Source organism: Ailuropoda melanoleuca, chromosome 1 (genome assembly GCF_002007445.2).
Source record: "Ailuropoda melanoleuca isolate Jingjing chromosome 1, ASM200744v2, whole genome shotgun sequence".
NCBI lineage: Eukaryota > Metazoa > Chordata > Mammalia > Carnivora > Ursidae > Ailuropoda > Ailuropoda melanoleuca.
Genome location: NC_048218.1, coordinates 211,488,982 through 211,507,203, shown reverse-complemented (window position 1 = coordinate 211,507,203; position 18,222 = coordinate 211,488,982). Strand labels below are relative to the sequence as shown.

General features: G+C 55.6%; 1 protein-coding gene across 1 annotated transcript in view; it reads left to right on the top strand.

The window, feature by feature from the left end:
- PTPRN2 (protein tyrosine phosphatase receptor type N2) overlaps positions 1-18,222 on the top strand; it is a 735,412-nt gene that overhangs the window by 641,643 nt on the left and 75,547 nt on the right. Inside the window, exon 10 of the mRNA XM_034650176.1 lies at positions 5,098-5,292. Within this exon, the coding sequence (XP_034506067.1) occupies positions 5,098-5,292 (195 nt within the window). The remainder of the gene's footprint in view (positions 1-5,097; positions 5,293-18,222) is intronic.

Here is an 18,222-nt window from a genome sequence, read left to right as displayed (position 1 = left end):
TCGTGGTATCCGTAACCCGACCGTGGGAGCCTGTGTTGCAGGTGTTGGGGATCCCCGTTTTGCTTGCTACCGGGATTATAAATTAGAGAAACTTCAGGCGGCCCTGGGCCGGGCTTCAGGTTTCTTCCCGAGCATGCCTGCCTTGTCTGTCGAGCGTTGCCCATCGTCTTTTGCTCAAGACGTGCCCCATGGATGGCCACGGCCCTCTGTGTCACACTCACAGAACGCTCCTTACAGAGTGTCGCTCGGGGACACGGTGTTTGTCACCTGGACCAAGTCTGCTCTATGCTGCACGGGGCCCCCGCAAGCCTGACAGTAAATGCAGGGAGCACTGGGGTCTGATTGCATTTCCAGGTAAGGGGAACTAATGCTGCAAACTTCACATCGCATTTTAAATAAACGTTTACGCCCAGCCCGACGCTGGGTCACTGCCTAAGGGGGCAGAGGGGTCACGCCTCCACATGTCTCTGTGTGGACTGCAAGTGCCTTTTGAGGTATAGATGAGACTTTTACATGCAGAGTGTGGTGTTGCCTAGAGGCCAGTGGAACTTTCTGTTCTGAGGGGAGGGCAGAGGCTCTCCCTCTCCCGGCCAGCTCTGCTGAGAGGCTCACATATGCATAGTGCCTGATCCTGCGCCTAACCCTGAGCCTGACCCCGAGCCTGACCCTGTGCCGGACTCTGCGCCTGACCCTGCGCCTGACCCTGACCCTGACCCTGCGCCTGACCCTGACCCTGCGTTTGACCATGACCCTAAGCCTGTCCTTGTGCCTGACCCTGCACCTGACCCTGACCCTGACCTTGCACCTGACCCTGGCCAGACCACAACTGAGTCAGGTTGCAGTCTGCATCTTGTCTTTTAAAAAGAAGTTCGATTGTCCTCAGGAAATTCTAATTTTAAAGTAATAGTACAGAGACTGGTCAGAATACAGAATTTTTGTTACTCCTTTACAGACCGTCATCATCCAAAAGCACTGACTGAAGGGACCTATGGTGGCTCCCTCAGAGAGGGCAGCAGGGCAGAGAGGAGGGTGCAGTTCTCACCTGTGGGGGCTCACAGTCGGGGTCCCCCCACCCCCCGAGAGGCAGAGGGCCTGGCGTGTGTCCCCTCCTGGCGGGCGTTTCTGTGAGGAGCCTCTGGTTTTGTCCCAGACGGATGGGCACGGCCTTGCTGTGTCCGGCCTGGAGGGAGACCCCGGAGGCCGGGCCTCGCCCCCCACAGTCCGAGGCTCCCTCCTCTCGTCATGTGCTCACAGCTTGTGTCCGTGAGATGTCCTGCAGCAGCCCTGTAGCGCGGGGCCAGCGCACTGTTCCTTCCTGCATCTCAGGTCAGGAAGAGGAGGCGGGAGAAGGTCCGCGGTTTTCCCCCGGTCACAGGAGGGCTGCTCTGTCGTCCCCAGAGCTGAGCTCAGACTCCAGCCCAACAGCAGCTGCCGGAGCAAACCCCTGAGACGGGGGGCTGGTCCTGTGGTAACCTCAGTCCTAAGAGCTCGCTCGCACCTCAGCAACGGCCGGACTGCAGGGAGGCGCAAACGGCAGGTGAAATTCTCTGTGGACGCGAGGGAAGCCTGTGGGCGCAGGCAGGCTGTGAACGGCAGCCTCCTCCAGAGCCTCGACTGCACAGAAAGCCACGGTGCTGACCGCACTGCCGGCCAGACAGACAGACCTCCTAGCTCTCCGCCTTGTGCTCCCGGGAGAGCTGACCGCAGTCGGAGCACGGCGACGCCGGCAGGCACAGCGGGGGCTGGAAATGCGCCCCCGCAGGGCCGTTTTCTCCCTCGCTCCTGCTGCTGACTCCGTCCACCTGGGCTTTAGCCCCTGCAGACCCCGCACGGTCTCTCACCATGCCTGGCGACCCCACCAGCAGATCTGCGACGCCTCGTCCAGGAGGCCCCCACCCGCCAGCTCCCGTCCCCGCCGAAACACCCAACAGACGTGGTCCGTGCTCTGGGCTGGGCCACGTGCGGGGAGGTCAGGGCCCTGCCGGTCCTACTCCACGGTCCTCCCGGGCAGCGGGGAAGGTTTGCGTGCGTAGCCAGAGCTGAGCGAATTATTACTTGCTAACCACGGGCCAGATGGCACTGAAGGTGAGTTCCGAGCACGTGTGCTCACAGGAACCAGGAGCCTGGTTTCACAGATGGGGAAACCGGGACTCGAAGAGGCTTGATGGTCTGCCCGAGTAGGTGCTGAGGCCAGGACCGGAATTAGGCACTGTCACTCACGCGCTGTGGACGGGGGAGTGATTTCCGCGAATCCAAGGAGAAGAGCCCAAGGCGAAGGTGTTCCAGCGCCGGTCTCCTGAGCCCGAGTTTCCAGGTGGGACCTGCTGGGACAGCACTGAACACCCAGCTGTGCACGTCTCCCTGGCGCCCGGCCCCCTCCAGGCCCTCAGAAAGCCCAGAACACCAGCCTGGCTGGAAACGGCGGGGAGCACAGCTGTGGACAGCCGCTCACAGAGGCGGGGGCCTCACAGGCCCCAAATGCACAGGGACTTCAAAGCCAAGAACCCACTGACCTAAGCTTCCTGTCAGAAACCCATCATCACCCCCACCTCAGACGCTCCTTGTCTCGGGCTCCTGTGTTCACGGTGCAGAAATGGGGCAGCGGTCAGTCCAGAGTCAAGGTCCTGAGCGGGTGGAGTCTACCCTCACCAGCAGGTAAGGATGGGGTGGAAGAGGCCGTGGGCCCCCTTGACTCAGGAATGCTGCAGTTCTGCCGGTGAGGTGCCCTCCCCAAGTGGTGCCCCTCTCTAGGCCACACCGGGGCAACGGCCACACTCTCGGGGGGCCGCTCTCAAACCAAGCTGCCCGGGAGGCTGGTGTGCCCTGAGTTGGATACAGGCTGGGGACCATTTCTTCTTGGAACCTTCCTTCTGTTTTTAAGAATTTCGGTGTTTTAAAGAAAGACCTACAAGGAGCACCCGCGCTAAGTAACGCTGCAGAGCTCGGCTCCAGGTCGTGGCCCCACGGGGCCCAGCAGAGCGTCCACAGTCAGCCACTATGTACCTGTCAAACGAGGAGGCCTGCGTGGACGATCTGCTGTCTTCAACTCCAAAATTCTCTGCTTTCTTTAGAAAAATACCTTTGAGCTCGCTGAGCCCCTAAGTTTGTCCTGGTTCAGAGAACTGTTTTAATGTTTACTGCACTGATATCTTCTGATGAGCGACCAAAGACTTTCCCCATAGCGGGCACCACACGGGCGTCCTTCAGCAACAAGACTGGGCCTCCATTTTCCAAGTGGAAACACTCAGGCTTGGAGACCTTGCGTGGGGGCCCGCCCGCTAGAGATTGTGCGGTGAGCAAGGGCCCACCCTGCGCACTCACCCTCCGCCTGCAGAGAGAAGAGCAGGAATCCGGGGCTGGGGTCACCCTCCCATCCCCCGCACAGTCTCGGGGCGGTCACCTAGCTGCTGTGACGTTTGCTTCTTAGTGGCTAAATCTCAGCCATCCCAAACCGTCCTCCTCAAAGGCACTGCCTCCCGGAGGACACATTCTGAGCTCTCCTGGCCGATGCTGGAGCTGTCTTTATGCTCAGGTTGGAGTTACTATTTGTTCTTGCAGAGGAACTATGTGAGACCATAGCAGCTGGTGGAGAAACGTCACTTGATACGCTTTCTCCAGACTGAAGTCCCATCCCACATGCATCCAGGGGAAAGAAGTGGTTACTAGTACCACCTACCTGATTAGAATTACCCGCTGTATCTGGGGTTGGTTGGTTGGTTTGTTGTTTGTTTGTTTTTAAGATTCTGAGCAAGGCTGGCTAGGCTTTTTAAACAGACTTGGTATCTGAGCACTATGCGTGAGCCTGCAAACCCCGAGGACAGTGGGGGGTCCAGCCAAGGTGCGCCTGGATTCCTCCCTCTTCCCTTCCGCGGCCTGCAGGGCGGCCCTTTGTGTGAAGTTCACCCTGCAGCCCTGCTCCCCAAGACCCACTGCTCTGGCGGGCGGAGGGGGCCCTCCGCGTACCTGTGCCAGGTGGTATGCGCCGTCTGGCTCCAGGCGCCTGTGCCATGCATCCCAGGGGAGCTGCGCTGAGTGGGGTTTTTTCTCTACGGTGGCAGCAGCCTGAGGAAGGTCTTTAACGCCAAGGAGAAGGGCAGCCCGCGTGAAGGATAAGGAACACATGTAAGGGTTCCGGGGGCTTTAGCCAGCGCCTTGGGGTGCGTTGAGCTGGTGGGGGCAGCGGGGCACGGCCTCCCCTGGGCGCCACCCGCAGCGAGAGGAGGAGCGTGCAGGAGCTGTGCAGCTCTCCAGCACCTTTCCCCGTGAATGCATTTTTAATTCCTCTCAGGCTCAGATTCTCTTGCAGAGTTTTTCTTGAAATGATTTTATTTTGGTGGCTCAGGTTATAGTGATCATTTCAGGGGGCAAAAGGCTGGAATTCATCTGCTCAGGACGCAGGTATTTTGCTAGTGAGAAGTTGGGGGGGTCCCGGCCGACTGTCCAGTGACAGCCAGGAGCTAGCGTGCCCCCCACCAGGGTCCCTTGCTTCTGAGCGCCCCCCCACCTGCGTGTTCAAACTCCGCCCTGCATGGGGTCAGCCAGGACCCTGTAGGGGCTGACAGCAGTTCCGTTCGGCCATCATCCCGAGGTTTTCCTTTAAATCTGGAGACTTTCTCTTTGGGGGTCTAGGCAGAGAAGCAAACCCTTTTCCATTAAACCACATACTTTCCTTTTTAGATGGATTTTATCTGTGCTCTCTCTTGTGAGCTCTCATCAGTTTGGGGGGAAAAGGAAAGAACCAAAAAGAGGTGGTGGTTTTTTCCTGAACACCTGAGCATGGTGGCAATTCCCGTCTCTCCCACCATGACCGGTGTTCTGAACAGGAAGGAAAGACAGCCAGCTCAGCCCACATGCTGCGTTATTCCAAGACAGTCCAGTGTCAGTACACAGTGGCTCCAGTGCCCTTTTCTCTGAATCTGCGTGTTGTGCATATATGTGTACATGCGTGTATGCATGTGTGTGTCCGTGTGTGTGTGCACGTGCAAACATGGCCACAAGGCAGACCCCCGTCTGCCCCTCGGCTCTCGGGTCGGGCAGGGCTGGGGGGCGAGGCCACAGGCCGCGGGGGCAGCACTAACCTTCCCTCGCTCTCCCCAGGAGCTGTGCCGGCAACGCATGGCCGTGCGCACGTCGGACCGCCCAGAGGCCTCGCACGCGTCCCGCATCAGCAGCGTCTCATCCCAGTTCAGCGATGGGCCAATGCCCAGCCCGTCTGCACGGAGCAGCACATCGTCCTGGTCCGAGGAGCCCGTGCAGTCCAACATGGACATCTCCACCGGCCACATGGTCCTGGTAAGGCCCAGGGTATTCTCCGTCGGGAATCGCAGTTCACACCGTCTGTGGGAAGGGAGTAAGAGCAGGAGGGGAAGGTGGAGCTCACGGCGCCCCTCCCGCCCACACACTTGTCCCCTGGGTTCCTGCCACACGCGCAGCCTATCAGAAGTGCCAGCAACAATGTACCGGCCACCAAGGCTGACCTGGTCAGGCAGCTGACGGCAGGATGAAAGCCCAGACAGAGTGTCAGGGCCCCTCCGACTCCGTCCTCCCGGTGTAAGTCAGGTGAGCATATGCATCCCCCCCACACACACGCACGTCTGATCACGAGTGGGATTCTGCCCTGGACATTCTGGTTTCAGTGGTGGAATGTGCATTTATGAGTGCCTACTGTGTGCACTGCTGTCGTTCAGCCTCTGACCAAGAGGCAGGCGTGGCGTCTTCCCCCCGCTGCGGGTCAGCAGGTGTGGTTTGGGGGGACAGATGTCCCTCACTTGCTGCTTCTACTTAACGGTGACTGGGGGCAGGGTGCCGGCTCAGAGCCCTTCTGGGGGGACCCTGGTGTAGACACTTCCTCCCGCCTGTCCGGTTCCCTGTCCTATCCTTCCCCAAACCCAGTGTCCTCCTCGGAAGGCCGTGCGTGGAGAGCCGGTGCGCTGCCCCGCGATGCGTGCTTGATGTCTGACGTTTCCTAAGAGAGAGGCGTTCATAATTCCGCCCTTTCTACCGGCTGTCCCCTGAAGGCAGGAGACATGCCACCCCTAGATCAGGCCGCGCCGTCTACTGTTTGGCGCTCGCAAAGCTATAGCAGCAGGCGGCGCGTTCGCCGTGACTCTCCTCCTGGAGACGGTGTTCGGGGGCGGCAGGCAGAGCCCTGTCTCGTGGCTCTGTGACACGGCAGCAACTCCCAGATCAGGCAGATGGTCTTCACCGTCCAGGCTGTGTCCCAAGCGTCAATGTGGGCTGGACCCCAAAAGTCATTTCCTTGGTCTTTGAACATTTATTTTCTGTGGAAAGTTTCCTTATATGTTTATTTACTGGCAATATAAGCTGGTGAAATTGGAGCACAGCCAGCCAACGGCTTAGTCCCCTTAGGCGGCCACAACAAACCCCGGCAACCTGGGCGGCTTTAACAGCAGAAACCTCTTCCCTATAGTCCTGGAGGCCGGAAGCCCAAGACCAAGGGGCTGCCGCGTGGGTATCTGGTGAGGCCCCTTCCCTGTTGCGAGCTTGCGCCTTCTCTCCACGTCCACCTGCCTGTTTCCACATTCCCACGCCACAGCCGCCGGAGAATTCCTTCTCGGGTCCTTGCCGCAGCCTCTGCTCTCAGGTCCTGACCCCGCGGTGAGGTGTGACCGCGGAAACACTGTCTGTGCCCAGTCGGCCTGCGTGTGGGGGGGGAGCTGTGAGCCCTTTCTGCTCGTGCAGGAGTCCTGACTCTCTGTCCTCTGACCCCATGTGCCAGACGGGCTCAGGAGCTCTGTCCGCCCCGCGCTTATCTTCCTCCCAAGCACTTCAGCTGGTGCAGAGCCCAGAGGCCTGGAGCCACGCGGCATAAGCAAACCACTCGGCATTTTTACACAAATTCTCAGCCACTAAATGACTCGCTTTCAGGCCCTGACAACAGTCCATCCTCGCAGGGAAGGCCACGGACACACTGTGGTTAGAGCGGAGCCACGGTCAGCAGGAAGTGGTGCTCCCGTTACTGGTTCACGGAGGACCCTCCCCATCCCCAGCACAGCCTGTAGAAACCCGCATGTGTCACAACCTCAGAACGTGCCGGAATGCCTGACCTTCTGACTCATTAAGGCGACAAGGAAGATAATTCTGGGGTGATCAGTCAGCCTGAGCCTCTGTGAGGGACCTCCCGTGTCTGCCAGACAGCTACGTGATGATCTCCCTGAACCGCGTGCTAGGGAGCCAGAGACCACCAGCTAAACTGCGTGAGGTCCAGGCAAACCCCGGAACCCGAAGCTCCATGGGTGTCACGCAGACGCGACGTCTTAACTTACGGGGGAGGCGGTCCACGGCAAGGCTGTTCACCTCTGGACAGCAAGGTGGAAGCAAGGAGCACCCTGAAAGTCAGAAGGGACTTGCCTGAGTCTCCCGGAAAACATATTCGCCACTAAAGCCTGGACCAGGGTGCAAGATGGGAACGCTGTCTTCAGCAAAGGATGGAGAGCATGTTTGAAGCAATCAGTGGCATGGGAAGCTAAAAAGCCAAATATGGACCCGTCAGGCCGGAGCACTGTCGGGAGTGGCTGACCTAGGGTTGGTGCTGACCTAGAACCTGGGGGCTGACCTAGAACCTGGGGGGCGGTTAGACCTAGAACCTGGGGGCTGACCTAGTACCTGGGGGGGGTCGGTTTGACCTAGAACCTGGGGGACTGACCTAGAACCTGGGGGAGGGTTGACCTAGAACCTGGGGGCTGACCTACAACCTGGGGGCAGAGCTGACCCGGAGTGGAGCTGACCTAGGGCCAGGCTCACATGGGCAAGGAGCCCTCAGACCCCTGGCCCTCTGGGTCTCGTCACTCTCAGAATCCTGAGTTACCCGAGCAGGGCACTGTGATCTCCTGCCTGGGAGCTGTAAGAATAGAATTCTAGAAATAAACGCTCCACCCAGCGATGGCCTGGGGCTTTGCATGGAAGAATGGAGGTCAAGGGAGACAGGGGTTTGGGGGGGTCGCAGGCCACTACTCCGTGGTGACAGCACTGATGACACTAGCCTGCTCATTCCTGGGGATGAGGCTGAGCCGCACGTGTCTGATGGGAGGGACTAATACCCCTGAGCAAGGGGTCTGGGGTGGGTGGACGACCTGCCGAGAGATGAGTCAAGGGAGCACGTGTTGACCAAGGCCTGGGGACAGCACGGATTGAGGATGTGAGAGGAGGGGCTAGGGCAAGGAACCGCAAAGGAATTCTCTGACGCCTCCCAGGAGCTGGTCTTCCTGTGCAGACCTAGGACATTACAGCCGCCCTGCGGGGGCACCAAGGGATCTGCTCGAGAACAGGGTCTGGGAGGCCAGGTTTATGGACCCCACCCTTCAGTGAGCGGAGGGAGGGGGCAGTGGATCTGGGTGGTACATGGTCCTGGAGCTGTGGGGAGCGCAGGGCCGGGTGGGGAGCGGGGACGCCGTGCGTTTGCAGGAGGCATGGGACAGCTGGGAGCCAGGCCGCGAGGAAGGAAGCACCTGCATCAGTAAGGTGATGTTTGCAAGGGAGCGTGGCAGGGATGAATCAGGGCTAAGTGCAGAGCTCGGAGAAACACAGACCTGTGAAGCGACCTTATGAAACTGTTAGAAACACTGTTGCGTCTTGAGTATGTGAGGGGGAACGCAGTGGGTAAGGTCAAGATTCACATTTGAATTTAGTTTTTAAAGAGGTCTGTTTCCACACCACATTGTCCTCAGAAGTTGAGCATGGCCACTTTGTAGATGCCGAGAGCAGGTTGCTGTGCTGAGAGTTACTGATGTCCAGGAGCCCACCGTGAAGCAGGTGTGAGAGTGCGTGCAGACGGAGCAGCCATGAGGGGCCGTGAGGAGCTGCGAGGGTGCGTCTCTCCATCCACAGCACTCCCCTTCACTTCTCTCCGGACTTCAGGGAGCGGGGATATTGGGGGAAAGTTGGCTTAATGCTGTCTCCAGTAGGACATAAGGAATAGAGAACATGGGGCACCTGGGTGGCACAGCGGTTAAGCGTCTGCCTTCGGCTCAGGGCGTGATCCCAGCGTTGTGGGATCGAGGCCCCACATCAGGCTCCTCCGCTATGAGTCTGCTTCTTCCTCTCCCACTCCCCCTGCTTGTGTTCCCTCTCACGCTGGCTGTCTCTATCTCTGTCAATAAATAAATAAAATCTTTAAAAAAAAAAAGGAATAGAGAACATAATTCAGGAAAACGGTGCTGAATAGTCTCTTAAAAATGCACCTTCGTCCATGTTGAAGGTAAGGACTGTGACCCTTGTGTCCCCTTTATTCTTGGAGACGATGAGGCAGGAATGAGCATCACTGACCGTTTGCGTAACGGCCACCGTCTCGAAGCCATGCAGTGGGAGCTGACGTGTGCCCGTTTCACAGACGAAGACCACAGGACCGAGTGCTGATATGTGCAAATGGACCTCCCAATGCGGGGAAGAAGGATGAAAGGCCTCGCCTCATGGGGAATAGAGGGAACAGGCCGCAGCAGGAGGCTTGGTGACCGAGGGCTACGGAAGGCCTGCAAGGGGTGGAGAACATCGTGTCCTGCGTGGGGGTGGCTCAGGTGCTGGCAGAATCCGCCACGCCCACCTCACCACCAGCGCCCGCCTCCTGCGCGCCCCACCTTCCTCCCGGAGCCTAGCCTTCCGACGTGTGCGCTCTGAGTGGTAGCTCCTCTGACCGTTTCCATCCCGCCAGCCTCCTCGGCTTAACGCTCCTTCGTATTACGGGTGACACAAGTCACACTCACCTAGGAAGGCCGGCTGGAGACGCTCGGACGCTGGCTGGCTGGAGGAGCGAGGGCCCGCGGGGCTGCTGGCACGGCCTTGGGCACCTTCATTCTTAAAACTGGTGCGTGATAGTCTTTCTAAAAGGACGCCGTTCTGTGGCGCCCCTTCCCTGGCCCTGCTCTCTGAGGCCTGAGCGCACGCCCATGGCACCCTCGTGGCCTTTCGTGCGGTGAGGGGACCAGCCCTTCCCCCAGAGCTAACACTACTGTAGGTTTTTTGTGACAGATAACTAGTAGCTGCTCAGAACCGAACACCGTCCTTCACCTGACGTGGTGTCTGAGAGGTGGCTCCGTGGGACCGTACGTGACTCAACGCTGCTCGTCGTAGCGGACCCATGTCTTTCTGTTATTCCATGTGCAGTAATTTATTTATTTTATACTGCTAAGGGTGATTGAGGCAATTTTCAAATTTTGCCACTGCAAACAAACAGCACATGTGAAAATAATTGTAGGCTAAATTTCTAGAAGACCCTAGGTCATCGAGGATGCCTTTCATTTATTTTGAGAGGAATTGGCAAACTTCCTGCCAGAATGTTTGACGAATTGACACCCCTACCATCTATATAGAAAATGATGCATGTGTCCCCAGACCCTCCCCGGCCGGGTACTGGCCACCCTCCATCTTTGCCACTGGTTTGTGGAAAATGCTATTTTAAAGCAGTTTTAATTTACATTTCTCTCATTGTGCATAACATTGAGCAAGTTTTCCTATATTTGGGAGCTATTTATCATTCCTTCCAAGAATGGCCTCACAAGTGTCCCTCAAGGACTGCAGGGCCCCCGGCTTCTGAAGTCTGCCGACTACAAGTTCTGCACATTTATGCAGCGCGAGCCACGGACTCCAGCAAGTGTGTACCACCCTCGGCAGCGTAGGGAGACCAAGTCACTCTTGTCTCTTCTGTGTGTGGCCGATGAGTCCCCCGTGAGAGGCACCGCTGTCGACTGGTCTGGGTAAAGTCTCAGGAAGAATGACAAAAAAGAACCCTCTGAAAAGTCACCCCGGGACCAAGATTGGCGCCAGCAAGTTGGAAACAGGCGGGCTCCGTGCCTCCGGACGTGCGCTTCCTGTGCGCGGGAATGGTGCACCAGTGTTGTGAGCCAGGCAAGGGGCGTCGTTTCAGTGTCTAAAAATAACTTGCCCAGTAACATCGGTGAGAAGAGTGCCCCTGAGAGGCACGAGTGCCTGGCTGCTGTGGAGTCTTTGACCTCAGAGGACCTGTCCTGGGGGCTGAAACAGCAGAGATGTGCTTCTTCACGTCCTGGACGCTGGAGGTCTAAGACCCAGGCGTGGGCAGGGCCAGTTCCTCCCGGGGCTGCTCTCCACGGCATGTGGATGGCCGTCTTCTCCCCGTGTCCTCACACGGTCATCCCTCTGTGCGTATCTGTGTCCTGATCTTCTCCTCTTATCAGGACACCATCACATACCAGGTCAGGGCCCATCCTCATGACCTCATTTTCCCTTCACTACCTCCTTGAGACGTCCTCTGCAGATAGTTACACCCGGAGTCCTGGGGGCAAGGGCTTCCATGCAGGAAGGAAGCGACTCAAGAGCCCAGGACAAGTGCTGCTGCTGGAAAGACCCCGTGTCTTCTGCAGCTTGAAGCAGGTGACAGGCCCCGGTCTTTCCCTTCGCCATCCCGTGCCCTGTGTCCTGCAGGGGCTGCGTGGTCAAGAATACTGCCCGTGCCGGGCTCTGAGAGCCGTGCCAGGACCAGGAGAGGCTGCCACACCATTCACGGCTCCTCCTCCTTCCAGGCACAGTCACGTTTCCCTTCCCAAGCCGAGCCTGCGGGCCCGTCGCTGTTGGTCTGGGAGAAGGCAGCTCAGCAGGGGGCTCCCGCAGAAGGGAAGTAGCCAGGGAGTGTTAACACAGTTAAGGAACAGCACGTGGCAGGCCTGACATCAAGCCTGACCGGTTTGCGCCCAAACACTGGGCCCTGGGGGCAGGTGCTCAGCGTGGGAGGGGCAGGTCAGGAGCACCTGCTCCGAGAAGGGGTCGCAGGGAGGGGGCGTGACTCAGCCCCATGGCCAGGTGCTCGGCTTCAGGGAGATCACCTGATCACCTGCACCTCGTCCCGAGGTTCCCTCGCCGGTGGGATGGGGATGGGTGGGCGACGGTGCACCGCCCCCGCCCCACGGCCGGCTGCTGAGGCACCCGGAGCCTCCTTTGGTAGCTGGGACATTGGCAACGCTCATTAGCTTGGTTTTGACACAGGCAAAGAGCGTCATTTCTGTAGTTCAGTCCTTATTGGGAGGCATGAATTCTTTGTTATATTTTTGATGAGGGGGTGTGATTTGCCGTGTTGTCTTTAAAAACCTGCTGTCCTGTTTAAAATGCTAGGATGAGGCTAGAATGCTTCCCTGCTTTGTAGACCTTCTCGTGGTAAGTAAATTGGGTAAAGCCGAGAAAGTAAAGTCAGGTGTCTAATCATATTTTTTGAATTAAATTAAAAAATCAAACACAAAATTTGGTGGTTAGTAGGTCTATGAGTTAATGTTTATGAGGGGAAGAAATTGAAATCAACGACCAAAACAGGTCATGGAGCGGGTTCGTTCATATCCACGTGAGCAGGAAATACTTTCTGAGTGCCCAGCGCTCTACCGGGGCTTCCTTCAAATCAGCCGGACAGGATGAGCCAAGAAGAGATGCATGTCCGTCTGGCCTACTCAGTGACCCCTAGACCTCCCAGATTTGCAGACAGTGCTCGGAAGAATGGATGGCAGCAGGAGTATTCCATGCCCAGGATGGAGCGATATGATCACGTAGCTACAAGTTACTGTGAAAAATTAACTCTATCTAAAAAGTAGCTTTTGGAATTGCATCAAGCCTGTGGTTCCACAAATAATCCACAAACAAGCATCCATTGAGTTTGCTCATCTTTGTGTCCTTAGCATTGAGTGCAGCTCTTGGACATAGCGGGTGCTGGATAAAAATCGTCTGAGTGCCCAAGTGCAGCCAATGATGAGTGTTTTGCCCCTGAGAAGTTTATAGTCTACCTGAAGTGAAGAGGGGTGAACATCTAGAAAACACTGGACACAGCCAAATGCCAAATCGTGCTCTTTTACTGGAAGACTTCTTTATCCTTTATGAAGGAGGGGAGCTGGCCCTGAGGGGTACTGAGCGCAGTCTTAGTCAAGGAGGAGAGGGTGTTTGGGGTGGGCGGGAGACGGAGCGGGCAACAGCACAGCTCCTCAGAGCCCTGAGTCAGTCCCCAGGACTGGAGTCTATGGAGGACGAGATAGGAAGTCAGTGTGTAAACCTGGACCACATACCAGCCGGACTGAGCACCCGAGCGCAAGCTTATGCTTGATCCCTGCATGACTGCCATGGTTTCTTGAAAACGGGAAAAGCGACATTCGCTTGTTCATTAGCGAGAAGGTGAGAGCCTCTATGACAAACAAGCCGGGGACCGACAGGGTCAAGACCGCTGTTCTCTGATGTGTTTTCTGAAAATGTTCTTAATTAATCCTCATGCTTGCATAGTAGATTAGCCAACGGTCAAAGTCTAGGTAACGTTTTCCCATTTCTTAAAAAATCCTGTTGTCTTTGATGCTGTAGCTGTTGAGAAGATTGTTTGTGACTGGCTCAGTATCTGCCTTTGCGGGTCTTCCCACTTTCCTCCTGGATCCTACACCCTGGTTGTTCCAGGATCTTCCTGGGCCCAGTCTGGGTGCAGACCTACTTTATTTTTACTTCTGTTCCAGCTTTACTGTGTTCCCCCGTTGGAGAAGGCCTGTTTCGCACTGGTCCTCAGAAATGACAAACCGCTCACCACTGACGTGTGAACATCTGTGCTCTCTGGTCTCGTAGAACCATCCAGGGCATGTGGGCTCCCGTGGCCCTCACATCTCTTCCACGTGTCTTCCACGCATCCTCTTAGTCGCCCCTCCACCCTGCACTCCAGGGCACTCCCTCGGGTCTGCTGTCCACTTTGCATTGTTTCTCTTCAGTCGCATCTAATCCATATGTGACCACCCATCGCACTGATAATTGCAAGGAACATCTTTGCCATTTGTGGTTGATCTCTTCATTCTTTTCTGAATCTGCCTGCCTTACCGTTCTCCTACCTTCAGTCCCCACTGCGATATCTTCAGTCATTGTAAGTGCGTTATTTGGTTGCTTCTGTCGTCTAGGACCTTCTGAATCCTATCCTACTCCTGGTGTGTTTGCTGAGCTGCTCAGGGGAGTTTGTTGTCTGCTGGGTCTTGTAACTTCCATCTTTCAGAATTCTGTGAGACCATGTTGAGGGTGTTTAACTCGAGAGAGGTTCTGGGATCACTTTGCCAGACACTCTAGGCTCCCATTAAATCAGGACCATCTTTATATCAGTTCCATACCTAGAGATTTTCAGACCACCCACATACTGTAAATTTGAGCCTCAGTCCAGAAGAGTCCTGTGGTCCCAACGCCTTCCCGTTCTGAATCCATGTAGAAACGGACATGCTTTCTTGTGGCCTGAGCAAGCCCTTCCTCGGGGAATGGGGTCTTCCCAGGGTCCTGGTGTGGGGAGCGGCTCCCACATCCACCTCCTTACCTCCCGTCTGGCAGGGTTGCCCCCAAGACCTCACATGGACAGCAAAAGCCACAACCCTGCCCTCTCTCAAGGGCTTGAGTGCCTCCGGGTCATGAGTTAGCCACTTCACTCTCCTCTTCATTCTGGATTTCTGAGGATTTCCATGCATCTTACAAAAAGCTGACTGTGACATTTTTCCAGCATTTCTACGTGTCTCACAGGGGAGGCTCTTCAGGTCACCTCATTCCTCATGTCTCTGGGAACGTAAGACTTAAAGCAAGTTAAACAAGAGAACACAGGGCAATGGTGTGCTGCCATTTGATTTTACACGGCCTGGACAATCACGTCTGAGAGCCAACTTCATGTTCTGCCTCATGAGGAAGACGTGTAACGGTGGCAAGATCTTGTCAGAGAAAGCCAGGCAGTGACATCATTCAGACTGGTACCCACACCTCCCTTTCGGTCTGCAGGCTTTAGGAAGTGCTCACACACCCGTGAGTCCAAAGCAAGCCATCTGTGGGTGTGCACTGCTGGGATCCTTGGACCCTCGGAGCTAACAGCGGCCGTGGAGTAGTCCCACACGGCACCCATGTTGCAGTGACGGTAGAGGCAGCTGTTAGCAGGGGTGGCTCTGGGCTCCGTGGCTGCCCTTGTGGGGCCAGAAGAGCAGGCGGTGTGACATCTGACAGCACACTCTCACTTCACCCATCAAACCTCGAGAACTCATGGGCGTGTGATGCACGCTGTCCACGGTCGGATTGGCAGTTGAGCTGGAAAAAGATTAAAAATATATTTGATAGTCTTATCTCTCACTTTTCACCCTAAAAAGTGAAGATAATTTCTGATAGATCAACTCACTTCTCTTTCCTACTTCGAACTGCTCATTTCAAAGGCACTGAATGAAGATGCTGGCCCACTGGCTCCCGTGGCTTACGACGGAGCCCGGCTCTCCTGCTGTCCTCACCACCTTCGGCTGTCCTGGGGCCGCGAGGACACTGTGGGAAAGTGGAGGAGACTCGGGCCGCTTCCCCCCTGAGCAAGAGGGGAAGACCAATGCTGGGTCTTACATGAGCTTTTCTGGCATTTACAGTGGGCTCTTCCCCTTTCCTGTGTATTGCTCACGGCATGGAGCCCGGTGGTTCTAGAAGTTACAGCTCAAAGACGTGTGGGATGCAAGGAGCGCTCTCAGAATTCCGGCCGGTGTGTCCTAATACCGTGCTGCACAGGGTCCAGCATTTCCAAGCGGGTGCCGAGAGAGAAGGTCCGCGTCTGTGCAGCTAGCGGTCAGCCCCGCAGCCCTCGCTGGGACCCCTGCTCCCCTGAACCGGGTCCTAACAGTGCATTGGCGGTGGTGCCGAGCTCCTGGTGCGGCCGGGGAGGGCCGGTGGCTTTGTGATTGGGGGGGGGGCTCTCCATGCGCTAGGCAGCCAGCCGCTCACCCCTCCTAGCCGGGGTCCCTGAGACCCCCGTTGTCCTCTCTGAGTGAAGACGCTGTCCTCTGGGGGCGCCCCTGTCAGCCGCTGAGGGCAGTGGCGGTGGGTCTTTGAGAGAAGTGGCTCCAGGAACCGCCACTTGCAGTGGCCGTGTGCCTTTGGTCGTGGACCATCAGTTCGGGGAGGGCGGTGGACACGCATCTGCTGGCACACAGCGTGGACACGGCTCCTCAAAACCCGCCTCGGAGGGCTTTAGGAAACCAGCACTGCCTGAGTCGCGATGCCAGTGTAGACGTAGCGGTGCCCACCCTGCCGGCGCAGACGTAGCAGTAACCTCACTGCCAGTGTAGACGTAGTGCCGGAACACTGCCCACACTGCCAGTGTAGACATAGCGGTGCCCGCCCTGCCGGTGTAGACATAGCAGTAACCTCGCTGCCAGTGTAGACATAGTGCTGGTGTAGACATAGCGGTGCCCGCACTGCCAGTGTAGACGTAGCAGTAACCTCACTGCCAGTGTAGACGTAGTGCCGGGGTAGACGTAGCGGTGCCCACCCTGCCAGTGTAGACGTAGCGGTAACCTCGCTGCCAGTGTAGACGTAGTGCCAGGGTAGACGTAGCGGTGCCCGCCCTGCCAGTGTAGACATAGCGGTACTCACGCTGCCAGTGTAGACATAGTGGTGCCCGCCCTGCCGGCGCAGACGTAGCAGCAACCTCACTGCCAGTGTAGACGTAGTGCCGGTGTAGACATAGCGGTGCCCGCACTGCCAGTGTAGACGTAGCAGCAACCTCGCTGCCAGTGTAGACGTAGTGCTGGTGTAGACATAGCGGTGCCCGCACTGCCAGTGTAGACGTAGCAGTAACCTCACTGCCAGTATAGACGTAGCGGTGCCCGCAGGTCCGGAGGCGGCAGTGGATGCTGCCTGTGTTGGAAACCCTATTTTTCTACACAAGTTGTTGAGAGAAGGCCTTTTCAGGGCCTGGTCATCCTAGAACTGCATTTCGTGCCTTGTTTCCTCTCGTACCCGCTCCTTTCCTGTCAACCCTTTGGAATCCAGCGTTGGTTTCCTGCTGAATTTCGTACACGAATGGAATTTCTAAATCACTTGCGGCTTTAAGTACTTTTCGTACGTCAAAGGGACACGGTTGCAGCTGAAATCAAATTCCGATTTTCTCATTTAGTAAAGACTGTATTAGTTACGTCAGTAGAAATTTGTTGTAAAACTATTTGCAAACACGTTCTTTCATATTGTTCAAGTCATCTATAAAAAATAACTAGAAATGTAGGTTTGTCAGACGGCTTCCTTTTCCAGTGAAACTGTCCTGGTTTCTATTCCACATCACAGTCTCAGAAACATGGACTTTCTTTGTAGACGTTAACATCAGTGTCTGCACTAGACTGTCGTCTGGAGTCGAACTTGGATTTTACAGACGGAGTGATTTACTTCTTGCCAAACACAGAGACTTAACGTGGGGAGGAGAGAACGGGGGGACCGTCGGGGTCCTGTCGTGTTCGTGAAGTTCTTCCAACTCCCCACGGTCATTGGTGGAAGTTAGACTCCTTAGTAGCAGGTTCCTGCTAGAAAACAGTTGTTTCGAGAGTTCAGAATGCCAAGGGTAGACATTTTAAACTCTGAAAAAGCAGAAATTAGTAGAAATATCATAAAACTGAATTATTTTTTCTTTAGACTTGTGTTACTTGAAGGAGCTGCAGACACGCAGACGGATATTGAAAATGGCCACATTGTCGGTCGTGGGATTGTGGGGAGGGCTGGTGCTTGCTGTTACTGTCTCTAGACCAAAACTGCGAAAAGAAGAGAACTACACAAAAGATATTGGTAAAGGCAGGTGGTCTGGATGAATAATGTTCCTTTCATTAACATATTTCCCTTATTAACTGTACAATTAATTGTACATAGCCCAGGGAAGCTGTGGAAATTGCATTTTGAGATGTATCAAAGCGGACTTATGCTTCCGACTTGCATGCAATTTACCATTAATGAAGCCAGAGATGGATGGAAGCCTCAAATCTATAATTATTACTTACTATTTGAATGACAAGCAAAGAATTTTATCAGCAGAGTTTTAAATGAAAGGGGATTAGCAGCTAATGTTGAAATTGTTAATCTTTCTTATGAAAATAATTTTGAAGAAAATGTTTCAGTGGAAAGAGAGGTTTGAGGAAAGCATGTGCCATTCAAACAGCCCCATTCTGCGACTCCGTATGCATTTGTCCCCGTTGACAGCAGGGCGCAAATATTTTTGAAAGCGAATGAATATTTTATAGGATCCAGAGTTGTTCGTGCATGCTAGGATGGATTATGCAATATTCCCAACTATCCCGGCAAAGGTGAGAGAGTCTATAAGCTAGCCAGAGGAAGGAGCCAGAGCTGAAATAATTAAAATATAGGAGAATAGTGTACAACAAATGGAAATTTGTGTAATAGTATAGAAATCTGCCCTTCCCCCCCTTCTGAGGGCTCACATGAGTTGAGATCGTAAACGGTAAACATTGTTAA